At 56.4% G+C, this 21,269-nt stretch overlaps 1 protein-coding gene across 1 annotated transcript in view; it reads right to left on the bottom strand.

Annotated features, from left to right (window-relative positions):
• metap2a (methionyl aminopeptidase 2a) overlaps positions 1 to 4,326 on the bottom strand; it is a 40,100-nt gene extending 35,774 nt beyond the window's left edge. The window contains 2 exon segments of the mRNA XM_086009877.1: positions 4,134 to 4,196; positions 4,199 to 4,326. Of these exon segments, the coding sequence (XP_085866003.1) occupies positions 4,134 to 4,196; positions 4,199 to 4,286 (151 nt within the window). The 5' untranslated portion in view covers positions 4,287 to 4,326.
• Between the last annotated feature and the right edge of the window lie 16,943 nt (positions 4,327 to 21,269).

The following is a 21,269-nucleotide window of genomic DNA, read 5'->3' as shown; positions in this document are numbered from 1 at the left end:
TCTCTCTCCCCGGGCCTCCCTCCCCTCACCCTCTCCCCGGGCCTCCCTCCCTCACCCTCTCCCCCGGGCCTCCCTCCCTCACCCACTCTCTCCCGGGCCTCCCTCCCTCACTCCTCTCCCCGGGCCTCCCTCCCTCTCTCCCTCTCGGACTCCCTCACACTCTCCCTCTCGGACTCCTCACACTCTCCCTCTGGACTCCCTCACTCCCCGGGGCCGGCCGCCCTCCCTCACTCCCCGGGCCGGCCTCCTCCCCCTCTCTCTCCCCGGGCCTCCCTCTCTCCCTCCCCGGCCTCCCTCCCTCCCTCCCCGGGCCTCCCTCCCTCACACTCTCCCTCCCCGGGCCTCCCTCCCTCACACTCTCCCGGGCCTCCCTCCCTTCCTCACACTCTCCCCGGGCCTCCCTCCCTTCCTCACACTCTCCCCGGGCCTCCCTCCCTCACCCTCTCCCCGGGCCTCCCTCCCTCACCCCGGGCCTCCCTCCCTCACCCACTCCCCGGGCCTCCCTCCCTCACCCCGGGCCTCCCTCCCTCACCCACTCTCTCCCCGGGCCTCCCTCCCTCACCCACTCTCTCCCCGGGCCTCCCTCCCTCTCGGACTCCCTCACTCCCCGGGCCGGCCGCCCTCCCTCACTCCCCGGGCCGGCCTCCTCCCCCTCTCGCTCCCGGGCCTCCCTCTCTCCCTCCCCGGGCCTCCCTCCCTCACACCCTCCCTCCCCGGGCCTCCCTCCCTCACACTCTCCCCGGGCCTCCCTCCCTTCCTCACACTCTCCCCGGGCCTCCCTCACCCTCTCTCTCCCCGGGCTCCCCGGGCCTCCCTCACCCTCTCTCTCTCCCCGGGCCTCCATCACCCTCTCTCTCCCCGGGCCCCCCGGGCCTCACACCCTCCCTCCCTCCCCGGGCCTCCCTCCCTCACCCACTCTCTCCCCGGGCCTCCCTCTCTCCCTCCCCGGGCCTCCCTCCCTCACACCCTCCCTCCCCGGGCCTCCCTCCCTCACACTCTCCCCGGGCCTCCCTCCCTTCCTCACACTCTCCCCGGGCCTCCCTCACCCTCTCTCTCCCCGGGCTCCCCGGGCCTCCCTCACCCTCTCTCTCCCCGGGCTCCCCGGGCCTCCCTCACCCTCTCTCTCCCCGGGCCCCCCGGGCCTCACACCCTCCCTCCCTCCCTCCCCGGGCCTCCCTCCCTCACCCACTCTCTCCCCGGGCCTCCCTCCCTCTCGGACTCCCTCACTCCCCGGGCCGGCGCCCTCCCTCACTCCCCGGGCCGGCCTCCCTCCCCCTCTCGCTCCCCGGGCCTCCCTCCCTCCCTCACACCCTCCCTCCCCGGGCCTCCCTCCCTCACACTCTCCCCGGGCCTCCCTCCCTTCCTCACACTCTCCCCGGGCCTCCCTCACCCTCTCTCTCCCCGGGCTCCCCGGGCCTCCCTCACCCTCTCTCTCCCCGGGCCTCCCTCACCCTCTCTCTCCCCGGGCCCCCCGGGCCTCACACCCTCCCTCCCTCACACCCTCCCTCCCCGGGCCTCCCTCCCTCACACCCTCCCTCCCCGGGCCTCCCTCCCTCACACCCTCCCTGGGCCTCCCTCCCTCACACCCTCCCTCCCCGGGCCTCCCTCCCTCACACCCTCCCTCCCCGGGCCTCCCTCCCTCCCTCACACCCTCCCTCCCCGGGCCTCCCTCCCTCACACTCTCCCCGGGCCTCCCTCCCTTCCTCACACTCTCCCCGGGCCTCCCTCACCCTCTCTCTCCCCGGGCCTCCCTCACCCTCTCTCTCCCCGGGCTCCCCGGGCCTCCCTCACCCTCTCTCTCCCCGGGCTCCCCTCACCCTCTCTCTCCCCGGGCCCCCCGGGCTCCCCTCACCCTCTCTCTCCCCGGGCCCCCCGGGCCTCACACCCTCCCTCCCTCACACCCTCCCTCCCCGGGCTCCCCGGGCCTCCCTCACCCTCTCTCTCCCCGGGCTCCCCGGGCCTCCCTCACCCTCTCTCTCCCCGGGCCCCCCGGGCCTCACACCCTCCCTCCCTCACACCCTCCCTCCCCGGGCCTCCCTCCCTCACACCCTCCCTCACACCCTCCCTGGGCCTCCCTCCCTCACACCCTCCCTCCCCCGGGCCTCCCTCCTCACACCCTCCCTCCCCGGGCCTCCCTCCCTCACACCCCTCCCTCCCCGGGCCTCCCTCCCTCACACCCTCCCTCCCCGGGCCTCCCTCCCTCACACCCTCCCTCCCCGGGCCTCCCTCCCTTCCTCACACTCTCCCCGGGCTCCCCTCACCCTCTCTCTCCCCGGGCCCCCCGGGCTCCCCTCACCCTCTCTCTCCCCGGGCCCCCCGGGCCTCACACCCTCCCTCCCTCACACCCTCCCTCCCCGGGCTCCCCGGGCCTCCCTCACCCTCTCTCTCCCCGGGCTCCCCGGGCCTCCCTCACCCTCTCTCTCCCCGGGCCCCCCGGGCCTCACACCCTCCCTCCCTCACACCCTCCCTCCCCGGGCCTCCCTCCTCACACCCTCCCTGGGCCTCCCTCCCTCACACCCTCCCTCCCCGGGCCTCCCTCCCTCACACCCTCCCCTCCCCGGGCCTCCCTCCCCGGGCCTCCCTCCCTTCCTCACACTCTCCCCGGGCCTCCCTCACCCTCTCTCTCCCCCGGGCTCCCCGGGCCTCCCTCACCCTCTCTCTCCCCGGGCTCCCCTCACCCTCTCTCTCCCCGGGCCCCCCCGGGCTCCCCTCACCCTCTCTCTCCCCGGGCCCCACACCCTCCCTCCCCGGGCCTCCCTCCCTCACACCCTCCCTCCCCGGGCCTCCCTCCCTCACACCCTCCCTCCCCGGGCCTCCCTCCCTCACACCCTCCCTCCCCGGGCCTCCCTCCCTCACACCCTCCTCCCCGGGCCTCCCTCCCTCACACCCTCCCTCCCCGGGCCTCCCTCCCTCACACCCTCCCTCCCCGGGCCTCCCTCCCTCACACCCTCCCTCCCCGGGCCTCCCTCCCTTCCTCACACTCTCCCCGGGCCTCCCTCACCCTCTCTCTCCCCGGGCCTCCCTCACCCTCTCTCTCCCCGGGCTCCCCTCACCCTCTCTCTCCCCGGGCCCCCCGGGCTCCCCTCACCCCTCTCTCTCCCCGGGCCCCCCGGGCCTCACACCCTCCCTCCCTCACACCCTCCCTCCCCGGGCTCCCCGGGCCTCCCTCACCTCTCTCTCCCCGGGCTCCCCGGGCCTCCCTCACCCTCTCTCTCCCCGGGCCCCCCGGGCCTCACACCCTCCCTCCCTCACACCCTCCCTCCCCGGGCCTCCCTCCCTCACACCCTCCCTGGGCCTCCCTCCCTCACACCCTCCCTCCCCGGGCCTCCCTCCCTCACACCCTCCCTCCCCGGGCCTCCCTCCCTTCCTCACACTCTCCCCGGGCCTCCCTCACCCTCTCTCTCCCCGGGCTCCCCGGGCCTCCCTCACCCTCTCTCTCCCCGGGCTCCCCGGGCCTCCCTCACCCTCTCTCTCCCGGGCTCCCCGGGCCTCCCTCACCCTCTCTCTCCCCGGGCTCCCCTCACCCTCTCTCTCCCCGGGCCCCCCGGGCTCCCCTCACCCTCTCTCTCCCCGGGCCCCCCGGGCTCCCCTCACCCTCTCTCTCCCCGGGCCCCCCGGGCCTCACACCCTCCCTCCCTCACACCCTCCCTCCCCGGGCCTCCCTCCCTCACACCCTCCCTCCCCGGGCCTCCCTCCCTCACACCCTCCCTCCCCGGGCCTCCCTCCCTCACACCCTCCCTCCCCGGGCCTCCCTCCCTCACACCCTCCCTCCCCGGGCCTCCCTCCCTCACACCCTCCCTCCCCGGGCCTCCCTCCCTCACACCCTCCCTCCCCGGGCCTCCCTCCCTCACACCCTCCCTCCCCGGGCCTCCCTCCCTCACACCCTCCCTCCCCGGGCCTCCCTCCCTCACACCCTCCCTCCCCGGGCCTCCCTCCCTCACACCCTCCCTCCCCGGGCCTCCCTCCCTCACAGGGCCTCCCTCCCTCACACCCTCCCTCCCCGGGCCTCCCTCCCTCACACTCTCCCTCCCCGGGCCTCCCTCCCTCACACCCTCTCTCCCCGGGCCTCACACCCTCTCTCCCCGGGCCGGGCCTCGCACCCACGCCGCCTTCTCCCGGGCCGCCCCTCTTACCGCTCTTGCTCTTCCTCTTCTTCTTCTTTTTCTTCTTGGTGCTCTCCTCCGCCACCTCGTCTCCTTCTCCTGCGGGCCGCCGTTGACCAGGTACTGGGCCTCGGCCGCTCCCTCGCCGCCTCCGGCCTCCACCGTCACCGCCTGCTCCGCCATGATGGGTAGGCCGCCGGGGAGCGACTGCGCACGCGCGGCGAAACAGGCTCGAGGGCGGGGCTAAGGAGGAGGGGCGGGGCCAGGAACAGGGGGCGGGACCGTGTTTCGCGGGGCGGGGGCCAGGAACAGGGGGCGGGGCCGGGCGCGGGGCGTGGCCAGGAACAGGGGGCGGGGCGGGTTGTGTGACAGGCCTTTGGCCTTTGAAGTGCCAGCTTTGGTAGCCTATGAGAGGTTTGTGGGCTCAAGAACAGCTCACATTTATATAGCACTTTATACAGCACTATTTACGCAGAGGCGTAATAAGGAAAAATGGCACCAAGCCAAAGATGAAAGAAAGAAAGACTTGCATTTATATAGCACCTTTCACTCCTCAAAGTGCTTTACAGCCAATGAAGTACTTTTGAAGTGTTGTAATGTGGGAAATGCGGCAGCCAAATTCTGCACAGCATGGTCCCACAAACAGCAAGGTGACAATGACCAGATAATCTGTTTTAGTGATGTTGATTGAGGGATAAATATTGGCCAGGACACCGGGGAGAACTCCCCTGCTCTTCTTCGTAATAGTGCCGTGGGATCTTTTACATCCGCCTGCGAGGCAGACAGGACCTTGGTTTAACATCTCATCTGAAAGACGGCTCCTCCAACAGTGCAGCACCCCCTCAGCACTGCGCTGGAGTGTCGGCCTAGATTTTGTGCTCAAGTTTCATAGAGTGGGACTTGAACCCCACAACCTTCTGCCTCAAAAGGCGAGGGTGCTACCCACCGAGCCACAGTACGGGGAGGTTAGGAAGGGTGGCCAAATGGCTGTTCGAAGAGCTGGGATTTAAGGGAGGAATTCCAGAGCGAGGAGTCCAGGCGGATGAAGGTACAGCGGCCAATGGTGGGGCAAATGGAAGGGGGAATGCACTACAGGTCATGGTCAGAGGTACGGGGATTGTAGAGTTGACGGAGGTTACAGAGATAAGGAGGGGTGAGGCCATGAGGGATCTCAACAAAAGGAAAAGAATTTTAAATCAAGGCGTTGACGGGCCTGAACCATCTTCAGCCAGAAGTGCCGAGTGGATGATCCATGTCGGCCTCCTCCCCGAGGTCCCCACCATCACAGAAGCCAGTCTTCAGCCAATTTGATTCACTTCACGTGATATTAAGAAACACCTGAGCACACGGGATACAGCAAAGGCTATTGCGATTTTATATTTGTCTCTTAATAAAACATTTTCTCCATGGTGTGATGCAGAAAAACCCTGAAACTAATCCGTGCTAACGAATACGTGTTAAAAAAAATGCATTCTAGTGACCAAAAAAAACCATCAGGCCTGGGAATGGTGTCGGAGGCCTGGGAATGGTGTCGGAGGCCTGGGAATGGTGTTGGAGGCCTGGGAGTGGTGTCGGAGGCCTGGGAATGGTGCCGGAGGCCTGGGAATGGTGTCGGAGGCCTTGAAGTGGTGGCGGAGGCCTGGGAATGGTGTCGGAGGCCTCGGAGTGGTGTCGGAGGCCTGGGAATGGTGTCGGAGGCCTGGGAATGGTGTCGGAGGCCTCGGAGTGGTGTCGGAGGCCTGGGAATGGTGTCGGAGGCCTGGGAATGGTGTCGGAGGCCTCGGAGTGATGTCGGAGGCCTGGGAATGGTGTCGGAGGCCTGGGAATGGTGTCGGAGGCCTGGGAATGGTGTCGGAGGCCTGGGAATGGTGTCGGAGGCCTCACCGCCCGTTAACACCGGCGATGTGGCCAGCACCATTTTGAAAGGGGCCTAGCGCCGCAAGTCCAAAGTGCCCGCCTGTTACAGGCAGTAAGCCCCTTTTAACATGGAAATCGTGGTCCTATGATGTAAATTGACACGTGGCAGAAGAAATTTAACGCAGAGAAATGTGAAGGGATTCATTTTGGTAGGAAGAATGAGGAAAGGCAATATAAACTAAATTTTAAAGGGGATGCGGGAACAGAGAGACTTGGGGGTGTCTGTACACAAATCTTTGAAGGTGGCATACGGGATCCTTGGCTTTATAGAATACAAAAGCAAGGAAGTTATACTGAACCTTTATAAAACACTGGTTAGGCCTCAGCTAGAGTATTGTGTTCAATTCTGGGCACCGCACTTTAGGAGAGGGTGCAGAAGAGATCAGTGGTGTGGAGAGACAAGAGAAGCTGGAATAACAACAGAAAATGCTGGAAAAACTCGGCAGGCCAGGCAACATCCATGGAGAGAGAGAAATAGAGTCAACGTTTCGAGTCAAACTCTTGTCAAGAGAAGCTGGGGTTGGTCTCCTTAGAGCAGAGAAGGTTAAGGGGAGATTTAATAGATGTGTTCAAAATCAACAAGGGTTTTGATAGAGTAAATAAGGAGAAACTGTTTCCAGTGGACACCGGTTGAAAGTAATTAACAAAAGAACCAAAGGGGAGATAAGGAGAATTTACGCGGCGAGTTGTTGTGATCTGGAACGCGCTGCCTGAAAGGGCGGTGGAAGCAAATTAAATAGTAACTTTCAAAAGGGAATTGGATAAATACTTGAAAATGAAAAATTAGCAGGGCTGTGGGAAAGAGCAGGGGAGTGGGACTGATTGGCGAGCTCTTTCAAAGAGCTAGCAAAGGCACGATGGGCTGAATGGCCTCCTGCTGTGTTGTACTATTCTCTGATTCTAAGTGGGCAGTGTTCACTCTGACCAGTCCCAGGGGCGATGGGATCGAAGAGACCCGCTTAAGGTAAGTGGGCCCTGCAAGAGCAGAAGTGAATCCCCGGGACCCACAAAAATAATCTGGGCCACGGCTGCCCCAGGACCCCCCACCCTCCATGACCGAGACCCCCTCGCCTCACATCCCATCTTGCTGGCGGTTGCCCCGGCCCGATCGTGAGGCCTCAATGCGGTGAGCCGAACTGGGGACACCTGCTTGGCTGCTCGTAGCTCGCCTGACAAACTTTAATGAGGTCAAGGCCTCAAAATCACAGAGCCAGTGGGGAGGGGGGGTGGGCGGGGGAGGCGGGAGGTAGGAGACGGGCCTCTTCAACTCCGGGACAGCTAGCCAACCAAAAGTCTAAATCGACCCCTCTGTCCCTTTAACTTTGAATTGCCCGTGAACTTGCCTTTAGCGTTTGGCCTGGACCGCACATTGAAAGACCGGGTGGAATGCCTGATGTCCATCACTAACAAGCTGAAGGAGCCAATCAGACTTACCACCAGGGGAGGCGGGGGGTCCAACCAGATCACAACATAGAGACTGTTGAACTTTCAGCGGTGCCTGGGTGGGAGACACTTGCATTCACATACAGCTATGATGTATCAGTAACTACTTGGTTACAAAGCAGCCAAGCATTAACCGGTAACATGAACGACCAACTTGGGAGTGTGTCAAATTGCACTAAGTCAACATATATGTCAGAACTCTGAATGGGGCCTCGCAAAACTGTGGGATGGTTAGGAGGGAATGCTCGTTGTGAGCTGCCATTACTTTCTGGGACAGGGTTCAAGAAGTTTAAGATGTCATCAGGATCTGGATCTATTGCCCAGACATACATTTGAAGTAGATTTCCTGTGACAGCGCTTGGGCCAGTAGGACCAGTTGGAGGGTGGCAGATGTTCGTGTCGGTCTCAGCGCAGATACTGACTTTTCACTTTCAATTAACTTCAGTACGACCCTCCTCTCCAAGTCCTGGCCCCCTCCGGCTCGGCGCAAGACACACACACACATCTCCCCTCTCACCAAGCTGCCACCGCGGGAGGGGACCTGCAGTCTGGGGGTGGCTGAGGGACCACTGGGAGGTGCTGGTGGGGGAGATGCGTCCTGGTCCGCGGTTAGGCGGGGTAGGCATCGGGGTCCAGCGTGAGGAGGACTTCAGGGGTGCAGAAATGCGAAGGAGGCTGGTTGAGGAGAATCACTGGGTACCTGCGGCAGCGCCAGTCCATCGACCGCCAAATGGCGTTCCTCATTGGGGCGCTAGGGCAGAAGTTGGACAACCTGTGCCAGCTTGGTGCGTGGGCAGCTGACCTGCTTGCCCGCGGGCAGTACCATCCTGCAGCTGACGCCCGTGTGCCCCCCCCCTCCACTGCCTGCCATAGCGCGACCCACAGCGGAGACAGTCCCAGTGCCACGAGGGGCATGCTGCTGACCAGGGCCACCCCCAGGCTTAGGGCCAGATGCAGGACACGGCTGCTGAGGATGATGCTGCAGTGATGCGGCCAGTAGTTTCCCCATCGCAGGTCGAACTCCAAACCATCATCAACACCTTCACCGAAGCGTACGAGAGCATGGGCCTTACACTAAACATCCGTAAGACAAAGGTCCTCTACCAACCTGCCCCCGCCACACAGTACTGCCCCATGATTATCAAAATCCATGACAAGGCCTTGGACAACGTGGACCACTTTCCATACCTCGGGAGCCTACTGTCAACAAGGGCAGATGTCGACGACGAAGTCCAACATCGCCTTCAGTGTGCCAGTGCAGCCTTCGGTCGCCTGAGGAAGAGAGTGTTTGAAGACCAGGACCTCAAACCCGGCACTAAGCTCATGGTTTACAGAGCAGCAGTGATACCTGCCCTGCTGTATGCCTCAGAGACATGGACCATGTACAGCAGGCACCTCAAAGCACTGGAGAGGTACCACCAACGCTGCCTCCGCAAGATCCTGCAAATCCATTGGCAGGATAGGCACAACAGCATCAGTGTTCTTGCTCAGGCCAACATCCCCAGCATCGAAGCTTTGACAACGCTCAATCAGCTCCGATGGATGGGTCACATTGTCCGCATGCCCGATACGAGACTCCCAAAACAAGCGCTCTACTCGGAGCTCCGGCACGGCAAGAGAGCCCCAGATGGGCAGAGGAAACACTTCAAGGACACCCTCAAAGCCTCCTTGAAAAAGTGTAACATCCCCTCTGACACCTGGGAATCCCTTGCCCAAGACCGCACAAAGTGGAGGAGAAGCATCCGGGAAGGAGCCGAACACCTCGAGTCTCTTCGCCGGGAGCAAGCGGAAGCCAAGCGCAGGCAGCGCAAGGCGCGCACGTCAACCCAAGCACCCCACCCACCCGCCCCTTCAACCACCGTCTGCCCCACCTGTGACAGAGACTGTTGGTCCCGCATTGGACTCATCAGTCACCTGCGAGCTCATTTTTAATGTGGAAGCAAGTCATCCTCGGTTCCGAGGGACTGCCTAAGAAGAAGAAGTTTCCCCATCGCAGGAGGCAGCTGCTGGGGGCCACGGCCCATCTGCCCCCTGCCTCCCCCCCAGTTCCCACCCTCCCATGTTCCTCTCGGGGCAACATCTTAACCCAGCTCCCTGATCCCGACTGACGGGTCAAAGGCAGAGGTTGTAGGGTTAGTGCACATGGCGGGGCGAGGCGTAGGAGGGAATGGGCCGTCCGTCTTGTGCAAAGTCCACCCCCTCCCGCTCAGTCCCACTCACAGCGACCCTCAGCCACGCCTGTGAGGGTGCAAGTCTTGTAAATAGTTTGACATGTTTTTATAATTGTTCTTCAGGTTGCTGTAGTTGTTTACTTGTTGCTATTGTGTTATTTAGCATTATTTATTACTCTTAATGCTGTTGCTGCTGCTGTTAAATCAGTCGCTAGGTAGCCGTTTGAAACTTTTTGATACTTTGAAAAAGTTTACTACTTTTGCTGTCACAGGAGAAATCTAGCACAACTCTTAAGCACTACTCTTATGTGCGCAAGTCCCACTCCAGTGCAATGCTGAGGGAGTGCTGCACTGCCAGAGGTGCCGTCTTTCAGATGAGACATTAAACCGAGGTCCTGTCTGCTCTCTCAGGTGGACGTAAAAGATCCCACAGCACTATTCAAAGAGGAGCAGGGGGAGTTCTCCCCGGTGTCCTGGCCAATATTTCTCCCTCAACCAACATCACTAAAAAAACAGATTATCTGGTCATTTTCACATCGCTGTTTGTGGGAGCTTGCTGTGCGCAAATTGGCTGCTGCATTTCCCACATTACAACAGTGACTACACTTCAAAAAGCACTTAATTGGCTGTAAAGCGCTTTGAGACGTCCGGGGGATGTGAAAGGGGCTATAGAAATGCAAGTCTTTCTTTTTTTTAAACCAAAACACAAATTGACTAGCTCAGTACAGTGTTTCCACTGCTGCTCTGTTCACAGGCAGCGATGTATACACGTTCACTGTAGAACGTGCGCTTGCCACTGTTAATAACGTCCTGTGAATTCGATGGAAGTGAAAATCGGAAGAGGTATTTAACAGGCAGCTGATCCAATATTGCACGTTTTACACTATCGTCTGAAGTCAACACAACCCCCTGTACTTTTTTACACTATTTATAAAAATATGCACTGCTTCTTTGTTAATTCTTCCTGATGACAATACACATTTTCTTCTTCTCATCTGCATTAATTTGTTGAGTGTTGCTGTTTAAACTGTTGCACTGAATAAAAGTTCCACCGTTTCACTTTCAATCTTGTCTGTCCTTCCTTTTGTTCACACCACAATGGAGGAGTCATTCCACACACACAGTCCACACTGATTGGTCCACCTCCATTCTGCTGGTGGCGTCCCGGGGGGTTGCGGGGCTCGAATACCTGAGCTCCCAGCTACTGCCATCATGCCTTCCTCGGGCGGGGCGGCAACGACCCATGAGCCCAGCAACATCTGGGACATGTTCATCCAGATCCACGGGCATCTCGTCTACCAGGTCAAGGGGCAGCTTTTCCCGCAGGGCCAAAGAACCATGTTGCTAGGTGCTAGGCGACTAACGCAACACCCCCCCCCCCCCACCTGTCCAGGCATCGGAAGTTGTAACAGTTGCCAGAGGAGCAGTGGGGCCGATTAGGGACCAAAATGGAGATCTATTGGTGGAGGCAGAAGGCATGGCTGAGGTACTAAATGATTACTTTGCATTAGTGTTTACCAAGGAAGAGGACTTTGCCAAAGCTATGGTAAATGAGGAGGTTACTGGGATACTGGATAAGATAAAAATAGATAAAGAGGAGGTACTGGAAAGGGTGGCAGTACTTAAAGTAGATACTTTACCCGATCTGGATAGGATGCATTCTAGGTTGCTGAGGGAAGTAATGGTAGAAATTGCAGTGGCTCTGGCCACAATCTTCCGATCCTCCTGGGATTGCAAATATTACACCCAAGGGGAGAAGAATAAACCTGGGAATTACAGGCCAGCCGGTTTAACGTCGGTGGTGGGGAAGCTTTTAGAAACAATAATCCGGGATAAAATTAACAGTCACTTGGACAAGCGTGGACTAATAAAGGAGAGTCAGCACGGGTTTGTTAAGGGCAAATCGTGTTTGACTAACTTGACTGAGTTTTTTGATGAGGTAACAGAGAGTGTGGATGAGGGCAGTGCAGTTGATGTTGTGTATTTGGACTTTCAAAAGGCGTTTGATAAAGTGATGACATGAAACTTGGAAGTGTAGTAAACAGTGAGGAAGATAGTAATAGACTTCAAGAGGACATAGACAGGCTGGTGGAATGGAAGGCCACATGACAGATGAAATTCAATGCAGAGAAGTGTGAGCTGATACATGTTGGTAGGAAGAATGAGGAGAGACATTCCAAGCTAAATGAGACAATTTTAAAGGGGGTCCACGAACAGAGAGACCTGGGGGGTGTTTGTGCACATATCTTTGAAGGTGGCAGGACAGGTTAACAAAGCAGTTAATAAAGCCTATGGGATCCTGGGTTTTATAAATAGAGGCATAGGATACAAAAGCCAGGAAGATATTCTAAACCTATATAAAGCACTAGTTTGATGGGCTGAATGGCCTCCTTCTGTGCTGTACTATTCCATGATTCTATAAGTGTGATTTGAGCATTGCGATTGTCCTCTCCACCACTTAGCGAGTGACACGTGAGCCTCAGTGGATGCATCTTGTCCCCTAAAATCCATCCACCTCTTTGTCTCTCCCTGGTGAACAAGTCATGGATTTTGACTGACGAAGAAGGAAGGCATCATCAGCACTTCCCCGATGCTCTGTGTTAACATGCAGGATCCACCGTTGGGCATCGCAGACTATCACATTCAGTGAATGGTCCCCTGCCCTGTTGAAGAACATCACAGATTTCACCGGGCGGTTCCTTCAGCGGTCTGTGGGTCTCAGCGACGGCCCTCTGCACCCCGGGGAAGCCAGCGATCCTGCGGAATGCAACAGACCCCTCCCTTTGCTGCGTTGGAGACATGTCACAGCAAATGAAGTCAGACACCCTGCGGAACAGTGCTGAATGCAGGCCCTGGCCCTGCCCTGGGTGATGTCGCGGATGTCGCTGCTGCCTGCCTCCAAGGAACCGCATGCATAAAAGTTGAGGGCTGTCGTCACATTCACGGCCACTGCCAAGGCCCTGCGGGAGGTAGACCAGGGCTGCTGGTCCTCTGAAACGCAATCAGCGCACGCAGAGCTCCTCCGACAATGGGCCAGAAATTCGGGTCGGGGGCTTCCCGCGGGTGTAAGCCCCTGACCTGCACTTACCTAGCGCGCCGGCCGTTGAGCTGTGGGCCCACGTGGGATTCTGATCCTGGGCCTCCTCCAACTGCCAGCGCACAGTGCTCGTGTATCCCAGGGGCGCAGTTAGTTCGAAGCGTCCCCTGGGATCACGTGGGCCATGGAGAGCCAATGGGAGCAGGGAATGCTTCATTCATAAAATTGACAGGAAGACCTGTCAAACCTATAAATACTATAAGCCCCAAAACATCACTAAATCTTCAAATACATTTTTAAAAACATCACATTTTTAAAATAACTATAAATTACATGAAATAACTATTTTAAACAATAATTTAAATTTTAGAAAAAATTAATTACATTTTCTAATGGGGCTAAAAATAAACTTACCTTTCTTTAAAGTATTTAAAAATAATAAACCTGTGGAAAAATGTTTTAATTTTAATGAATTCACCACTTACCTTGTAAAAAGCAGGCCTTGCCCCTGCTTTTTAAAAGTGTAACTCCTGGAGACTTACCCTCCCGGAAAAACCTGGAAAAAAAACGTAAGTTTGATGCGCACGCGCCGCCTCTCCTGCGCACGCGTTCCACCTCTCAACCCCTTCTTTCAGGGGAACAGAAGTGCCGGTTCCCCGCGCATGCGCAGTGCATGCAGGAAACCGGCACTTCCATTGAGCTTACAGGTGGGTACCCCATGCGTACGCACCCGTTGATATACCTATCAATTCATCCAATGAAAAGCGACGAGGTAAGATAGTAACTATAGGTTTTTATTGGCTAAATAACAGAGCCCACCCTCGTGGGTGATCGGGTCCAACAAGGAGGAATACCAGCCAGTTGACCACCTTTATACCTGGGCAAGCAGGCGGAGTCATGGGCGGAGTCAGCTGTGGTCAGCCCAGGTATAACAGCGTGACAAGAGGTGACCTTGTGTAGTGATACAACAGTGTAAACAGTGATAACCATAGTGTAACGATATAAACAGTGATAACCATAGTGTAACGATAGTGAACGATAAAAGTGGTTTACCACATTCACCCCTTGTTTAGATTTGAGTCCGGCGGGGTGAAGTGTGCTACCAGTTCGGGTATGTCAGTCTGTCCGGAGGCCTCGTAAGTCTCTCTGATCGGCGCAGCAGCGGCGGCGGTGATGCAGTATCCGATGTTAATGCTGGTGTCTGCGTGGTCGGCGAAGGCTCGTGGGGTTCCGGCATGCCGTCTACCTGGGGTGGATTTGGGGGGGTGGTGGGGGGTAATGGTGGTGTCTCAGGGGTGCCCGAGGGTGCAAGGTCTCGTAAGGAGACTGTGCCCTCCCGCCCGTCTGGGTATGCCACATAGGCGTACTGGGGGTTGGCGTGCAGGAGGTCCACCCTCTCGACCAGGGGGTCCATTTTATGGGCCCGCACGTGCTTTCGCAGCAAGACGGGCCCCGGAGAAGTCAGCCATGTTGGTAGCGAGGTTCCCGTAGTCGACTTCCTGGGGAAAACAAACATTCGTTCATGGGGGGTGGCGTTAATGGCCGTGCAAAGCAGTGACCGGATGGAATGCAGCGCTGCCGGGAGGACTTCCTGCCAGCGAGAGGTTGGCAGGCCCTTAGACTTTAAGGCTAAGAGAACGACCTTCCAGACAGTCGCGTTCTCTCTTTCCACCTGGCCATTCCCTCGGGGGTTGTAGCTGGTGGTCCTGCTTGCAGCAATGCCTCTCGCTAGTAGGAACTGGCGAAGTTCCTCGCTCATGAAGGATGAGCCCCGGTCGCTATGTATATAGTTCGGGAACCCGAACAAGGCGAAGAGGTCGTTCAGGCATTTGATGACCGTGGTACTGGTCATGTCTGGGCAGGGGAAGGCAAAGGGGAAACGGGAGTACTCATCAATGATGTTGAGGAAGTACACATTACGGTCAGAGGACGGGAGGGGCCCCTTAAAATCGATGCTCAAGCGCTCGAAGGGGCGGGTGGCCTTGATCAGGCTTGCTCTGTCCGGCCTAAAGAAATGCGGTTTGCATTCGGCACAGGTCTGGCAGTTCCTGGTCATGGTCCTGACCTCCTCGATGGAGTAGGGCAGGTTGCGGGCCTTAATGAAGTGGTAAAGTCTGGTGACCCCGGGGTGGCAGAGGTCGTTGTGGAGGGTCTGCAGTCTATCAATTTGCGCGTTGGCGCATGTACTTCGTGATAGAGCATCTGGGGATTCGTTCAGTTTACCAGGTCGGTACAAGATATCATAATCATAGGTGGAGAGCTCGATTCTCCACCTCAAGATCTTGTCGTTCTTGATTTTGCCCCTCAGCTTGTTATTAAACATAAAAGCGACTGAACGCTGGTCGGTGAGGAGGGTAAATCGTTTGCCTGCCAGGTAATGCCTCCAGCGTCGTACTGCCTCCACGATCGCCTGGGCCTCCTTCTCGACCGAAGAGTGTCGGATCTCAGGGCCCTGGAGGGTCCTTGAGAAGAAGGCCACAGGTCTCCCCGCCTGGTTAAGGGTTGCTGCTAGGGCAAAGTCGGATGCATCGCTCTCCACTTGGAAAGGGATAGACTCATCCACCGCGTGCATTGTGGCCTTAGCAATGTCTCCCTTTATGAGGGAGAAGGCTGCGCATGCTTCTGCCGTCAGGGGGAAGGAGGTGGACTTCATGAGGGGTCTGGCTTTGTCCGCATAATTCGGCACCCATTGGGCATAGTAGGCGAATAGCCCCAGGGTTCTCTTCAGCGCCTTTGGACAGTGGGGGAGGGGTAGCTCCATGAGGGGGCGCATTCTTTCGGGGTCGGGGCCGATGACCCCGTTCTCTACTACGCAGCCGAGGATGGCGAGACGCGAGGTGTTAAACACACATTTCTCCTTATTGTAAGTGAGGTTCAGCCGTTCGGCCGTACGGAGGAATTTCTCCAGATTAACATCGTGGTCCTGCCAGTCGCGGCCGCAGATGGTGACGTTATCTAGATAAGGGAACGTGGCCTGCAGCCCGTTCTGGTCAACCATCCGGTCCATCTCCCTTTGGAAGACCGAAACCCCGTTGGTGACGCCGAAGGGAACCCTAAGGAAGTGGTAGAGGCGGCCATTCGCCTCGAAGGCGGTATACTGGCGGTCCTCAGGGCAGATAGGGAGTTGATGATAGGCCGACTTAAGGTCGATGGTGGAGAATACCCGGTACTGTGCAATCTGATTGACCATATCAGATATGCGGGGAAGGGGGTATGCATCCAGCTGGGTGTACCGGTTTATGGTTTGGCTGTAGTCGATGACCAGGCGGTTTTTATTGCCGGTCTTAACGACTACGACCTGGGCACGCCAGGGGCTGTTGCTCCTCTCGATGATGCCCTCCTTCAGGAGACGCTGCACCTCAGAGCTAATAAAAGCTCTGTCCCCGGCGCTGTACCGCCTGCTCTTGGTGGCGACGGGTTTACAGTCGCAGGTGAGGTTAGCGAACAGGGAGGGGGGCGGGACCTTGAGGGTGGATAGGCCGCAGGTGGTATGCAGTGGACGGTTTAAAGGCTGCTGGTTGTCGACTGTGAGTGGGGGGAGGGGTCCACCGTATGCCAAAGTGACACTTTGAAGGTGGGATTGGAAATCCAGCCCTAGTAGGATGGCAGCGCAGAGCTGGGGCAGGACGAGGAGTTTAAAATTTTTATACTCCGTGCCCCTAACCGACAGGGTCACAACACAGTAGCCGCTGATGTCTGTAGAATGGGACCTCGACGCCATCGAGATCCGGTTGCACGTTGGCCGGACAGTGAGGGAGTAGTGGCTCACCGTGTCTGGATGGATGAAACTCTCCGTGCTTCCGCTGTCGAACAGGCAGGTCGTGGCGTGGCCGTTTACTTTGATGTCCATCATGGACTTGGACAGGTGATGCGGGCGAGCTTGGTCCAGTGTGACGGAGGCTAGTGTATGGCTGAGCGAGCTGCTGTAGTCTGCGGGTGAGGCGGTGGTCCGGTCTGGAGACAAGGTGGCGGTCGAGTGTGGTGGACAAAATGGCGGCGCCCACGAGGTTGAATAAAATGGCGGAGAAGATGGCCGCCCCCACAACTCACATGAGGCACTGCTGGTGTCGGTGGCCTTGATCAAAGATGGCCGCCCCCACGACTCACACGAGGGGATACTGGCATCTGTGGCCTTGATGAAAGATGGCCGCCCCCACAACTCGCATGAGGCACTGCTGGTGTCTGTGGCTCTCCCCCTGCAGGCCTTAGCGAAGTGGCCTTTCTTGTGGCAATCGGAGCAAGTCGCGTTTCTTGCAGGGCAGCGCGTCCTCGGGTGTTTCGCCTGGCCACAGAAGAAGCAGCCGGCGGCCCGATCGCGGGGCTCCGATGTTGCAGCTGGTACCGGGGGTGGCGGCCCCGATCGGTTCTGGGACGCCGACGCTGAGGTAGGTCCCAGAGGCGGCGGTGCGAGGGGTATTGCGGCCGGGGTCGGGCCGGAGTCCCAGGGTCGCGCAGCACAGTACCTGGAATACACCTCGAGGTCCCGATGGGCCACTTCCAGAGAGCGAGCGAGGGCTGCAGTTGTATTCAGGTCGAGGTCCTTTGATTCGAGCAGTCTTTGCCGTGAGTAGTCGGACCGAAGGCCTTTCACGAAGGCATCGCGGATATTCCCTTCAGTATTTTCTGCAGCCGTTACAGCTTTAAAGTCACAGTCCCTGCCGAGTGTTTGTAGCGCCCGTAAAAATTCATCTACAGACTCTCCTGGCTGTTGCGAGCGGGATCTTAGGAGGTGTCTGGCATACATAGAGTTTACCGGGCTCCGGTACTGCTCTTTCAGCAGGTTGAGGGCGTCCTCGTATGTAGTAAGGTCCTGGATGATTGCAAATACTTTAGGGCTCACTTGGGCGGTCAGAACTCTTAGTTTGGATCCCGGAGGCACGCCGGATTCTCCCAGGTAGGATTCGAAACAGCTCAGCCAGTGTTTGAAGTCGAGGGCTGAGTTCGCTGCCTGTGGGTTTAGATCCAGGTACGGCGGTCGGAGGGCTCGCAGCCAGGCCGGCTGCTGTGGCTGTTGTAGCTGGCCGTTTGGCTGGTCGTTTGGCTGCTCTGATCCACTCATTGCAAAATTTAGCCAATAAAATTGATATACCTATCAATTCATCCAATGAAAAGCGACGAGTTAAGGTAGCAACTATAGGTTTTTATTGGCTAAATAACAGAGCCCACCCTCGTGGGTGATCGGGTCCAACAAGGAGGAATACCAGCCAGTCGACCACCTTTATACCTGGGCAAGCAGGCGGAGTCATGGGCGGAGTCAGCTGTGGTCAGCCCAGGTATAACAGCGTGACAAGAGGTGACCTTGTGTAGTGATACAACAGTGTAAACAATGATAACCATAGTGTAACGATATAAACAGTGATAACCATAGTGTAATGATAGTGAACGATAAAAGTGGTTTACCACACCCGTGGAGACCCAAATTTCTGGGCCATTGTCTCGAAGGACATTCTCCCCCCTCTACACTCTCTGGGCGGGGGGGGGGTTAATAATATCTGCTCAGCCCCCGCTGTGGTTCCTCACTCTACGCTTCCGCTCCCTCTGTTCCTCTTCCAGGTCGTGCGTCATGATCAGGAGGAGTGGGCCGGCCATTGCACTGCTTTCACCCTCTTCTGAGTGTCGAAACAGCTTGGCGTCCTGAAAATGATTGCCTCCAACGCTAACAGGAGTGTGGGTGGCAAGACTGGCACGAAAAGATTGCCAAGACAGATAAAAAGAATTAAAAATCTTTCGGAACAAGCACTACCTGCTGGAATGGGACGCCACAGCTTCACTTGTTCCCTTTCTGGCCTCCCAGGTTGAGGACCATAAATTACGTCTTTACCAGTGAAGGGGTAATAGGGTTAGTGCGAAATTGCTGTGCTTAAGAAAAACAGTTCTTGACACTACATCAATCTAAAACAACATTGTGTGCAAATTATGTATATGAACAGCCACCCCCGGATAATTGAATAATGTGTAACCTTTAAATTGATTGGATCTCTGAGGAGGTGTGGCAGCTAAAGGGTGTGTATAAACATGTGATCTCTGCGGTCCCGCAGATGATTGAATTATGTGGAAGTGGTGACATGTGACCTCTGTGGTCGGAAGGAATAAATACTGAACGTTCGAAGCATTCGGGTGAGACAACCAGGCACGAGCGGCCGGAGCTCTAAGTTGTCTCCCTGATCAGCCCAATTTGTTTGTCTGTAACTGTTGGTCAATCAAAACTGTTCATTGTTGTGTAGGAAACCGTTGGAATCTTAATAAACTGTTTGACTCTTTACCCTTGACAGGCTAGTGTGTGAAATTTATGGAAGTAATATTTTTTGCCACAACATTTGGCGTAGTCGGCAGAACACATCGAAACATAGATGGACAGTGACCAAGAGGACACGAGTGGGTGAGTAGATTTGGAATACCACCCGGAAAATTGTGATTCAGGCGGACACCTGTCTGTCTACGGAGCGAGTATCCGAATCGTGCAGAGCCTGTGAATTGGTAAAAGAGACACACCTAGACGGAGTGAGTATGGTCTTAATTTACACGTAAATTATAGTGATGTAAGCCCCCAAAGTGTGGACTGAGTGATATACACAGTCGACAACACTGGCTTGTTGTAAGAAAGACAGACCCAATAATTGAAGTAAAAACGGTTTATTCAGGCCTGGGGAGCTATGGCTCTTGCGTCCCAACACAAGGCTCCAACTCCACCGAATCTCTTGAGGTTCACACAGTTATACAAAAATTAAGGCCCTGCCCTAAAGGCGGGGATAAGCTTATTAACATATAGAGAATTATAGTTAAATTGTAATTATAAAACCATGACATTCCATTCTTCTAGTCGCTTACAAATCTCACATTTCGTTATCAGTTGGTCTTGTTACTTTCTCATGACCCGGGCCTCAATTTTATTACTTTACGATGGTCCATTTGCTGTTGTCAGATGGCTTGGTCTTTCTAAGTATTTCTCTAAGATAGTAGATCTTTCCAAAGCGGGCACTCCGCAGACTTTCTGTCTCTCTCTCTTGAATTATTTCTACAGAGCAAAAACACTTTAGTTAGTTAAAAGAATAGAACCCTATTGAGCTTCACACTTAACAAACCCTTAAGTGCAAGGGTGTCGACTCGCGTGGCCGAACCCATATATCTCTCCCTCTTTCTAAGGGGTTGTTTTGACAGTTTTAATCTCTCCGCAGTTAACCCATAGTCCTGTTTAAACCTTATCTGGGTTTATACAATTTTTACAGACTTCTATTGTTCAACTCAGAGCACAAATTAACCTATTCCCTCCATTTTATATATTGCTGTTATAGATGAATCCTGGTTTGTTTTACCTTATTAAATCCAATTTTTAATATCTTACTTCAATAGTATTGGAAGGGACATTGTCGTTGCGATAAAAGACGGTAGATATACTGTGTGTAAGAGAAACGAGTGTCCCCGTCGCCTCAATTGTCACAAATTATCTCAGTCGCCTAGCTTGAGCCGGAATTAGAGGGCAAATGCCCCACGTGATGGCCAAGGTTTAATAGGTCGAAGGGAACACCCAGAGGACAAGGTGATGGCGGAGACCTGTGAGTGAATGTGTGATACGCATGAACTGGTGTGAGAATTGAGGGATAATCCCATCGTGATAAATAAGTGGCGGAATAGCAAGTAAGGGACGTACCGCTGACAACAAACTGTTGCAAGTACGGTCCCACTGAGAAGTAGACCCGCGTGAAGAGACTCATTCGCAGAGGAAGCGAGGGAAGGTCAGATCACATAATGGCGTCAGAGAAAGACCTTGAATGGGGGCCGGAAGGGTCTCTTAGTAGGTTCTATGCAGACGACCAGACGGGCTTAATAGACAAAATGATTAAAGATGGGTGGGATCCCTCGGTTGTCCCCAAGGAGCAAAAGAATTGGTGGGAGAAACAGAAACAGAAGGCAAAGAAAGCCAGAGTACCTTTTAGTTTATCAGTTATGTGTGTTACAAAGTAAAACCGAACAATTAGTAGAAAAAAGTAAGGAAACAGAAGCCGAGAATAAACAGTGGAGAGAGCGGTATGAACAAACCGGCAAATGGGGGATCAAATTATGACCTCCCTCCGACGTATGTTGCCACAGTAACGGCCACGGCCCCCCCCCACTTAGTTCTGACGAGGAATCGAGGGGCAAGAAGCCGGCAGCCCCCGTAACGGTGACTGCAGGCGGAGCGGGAGGAAACCCCAGATATAGATATACGGCTTCCACCCCTGGAGAAAAACAAATGATAAACCAGAATTTGGGGAGCCTACAACCGCGGAAAAGAAACGTAGAATTTTGGCAGAAGTTAGAAGAGTTGTATGAGACCCACGATATGCACGAGAGAGATATCCACCAAATAGTCCGCGCCAAATGTCCAAAGGATCGGTGAGCGGTATTGCAGAACCCGCATAGGGATGGCACGTGGGTACCCACCTTACATGAAACGAGGCTGAACCGAGACGCAGCCAGAACGGGGTTCGTTCAGGCTGTACAGGCCTTAATGGGAGCGTCCACTCCAAATTGGGGATTGATAATGCAGACCCGCCAGAATAAGGGGGAAACGCCAATGATTACGGGGAACGGTTATGGTTTCAATACCAAGAATCCTCG

This window comes from Somniosus microcephalus, chromosome 17 (assembly GCF_052327205.1).
Source record: "Somniosus microcephalus isolate GS21.2 chromosome 17, FLI_Smic_1.0, whole genome shotgun sequence".
Lineage (NCBI taxonomy): Eukaryota > Metazoa > Chordata > Chondrichthyes > Squaliformes > Somniosidae > Somniosus > Somniosus microcephalus.
The sequence above is the reverse complement of the archived record's forward strand: the minus strand, read 5'-3'. Positions and strand labels throughout refer to the sequence as shown.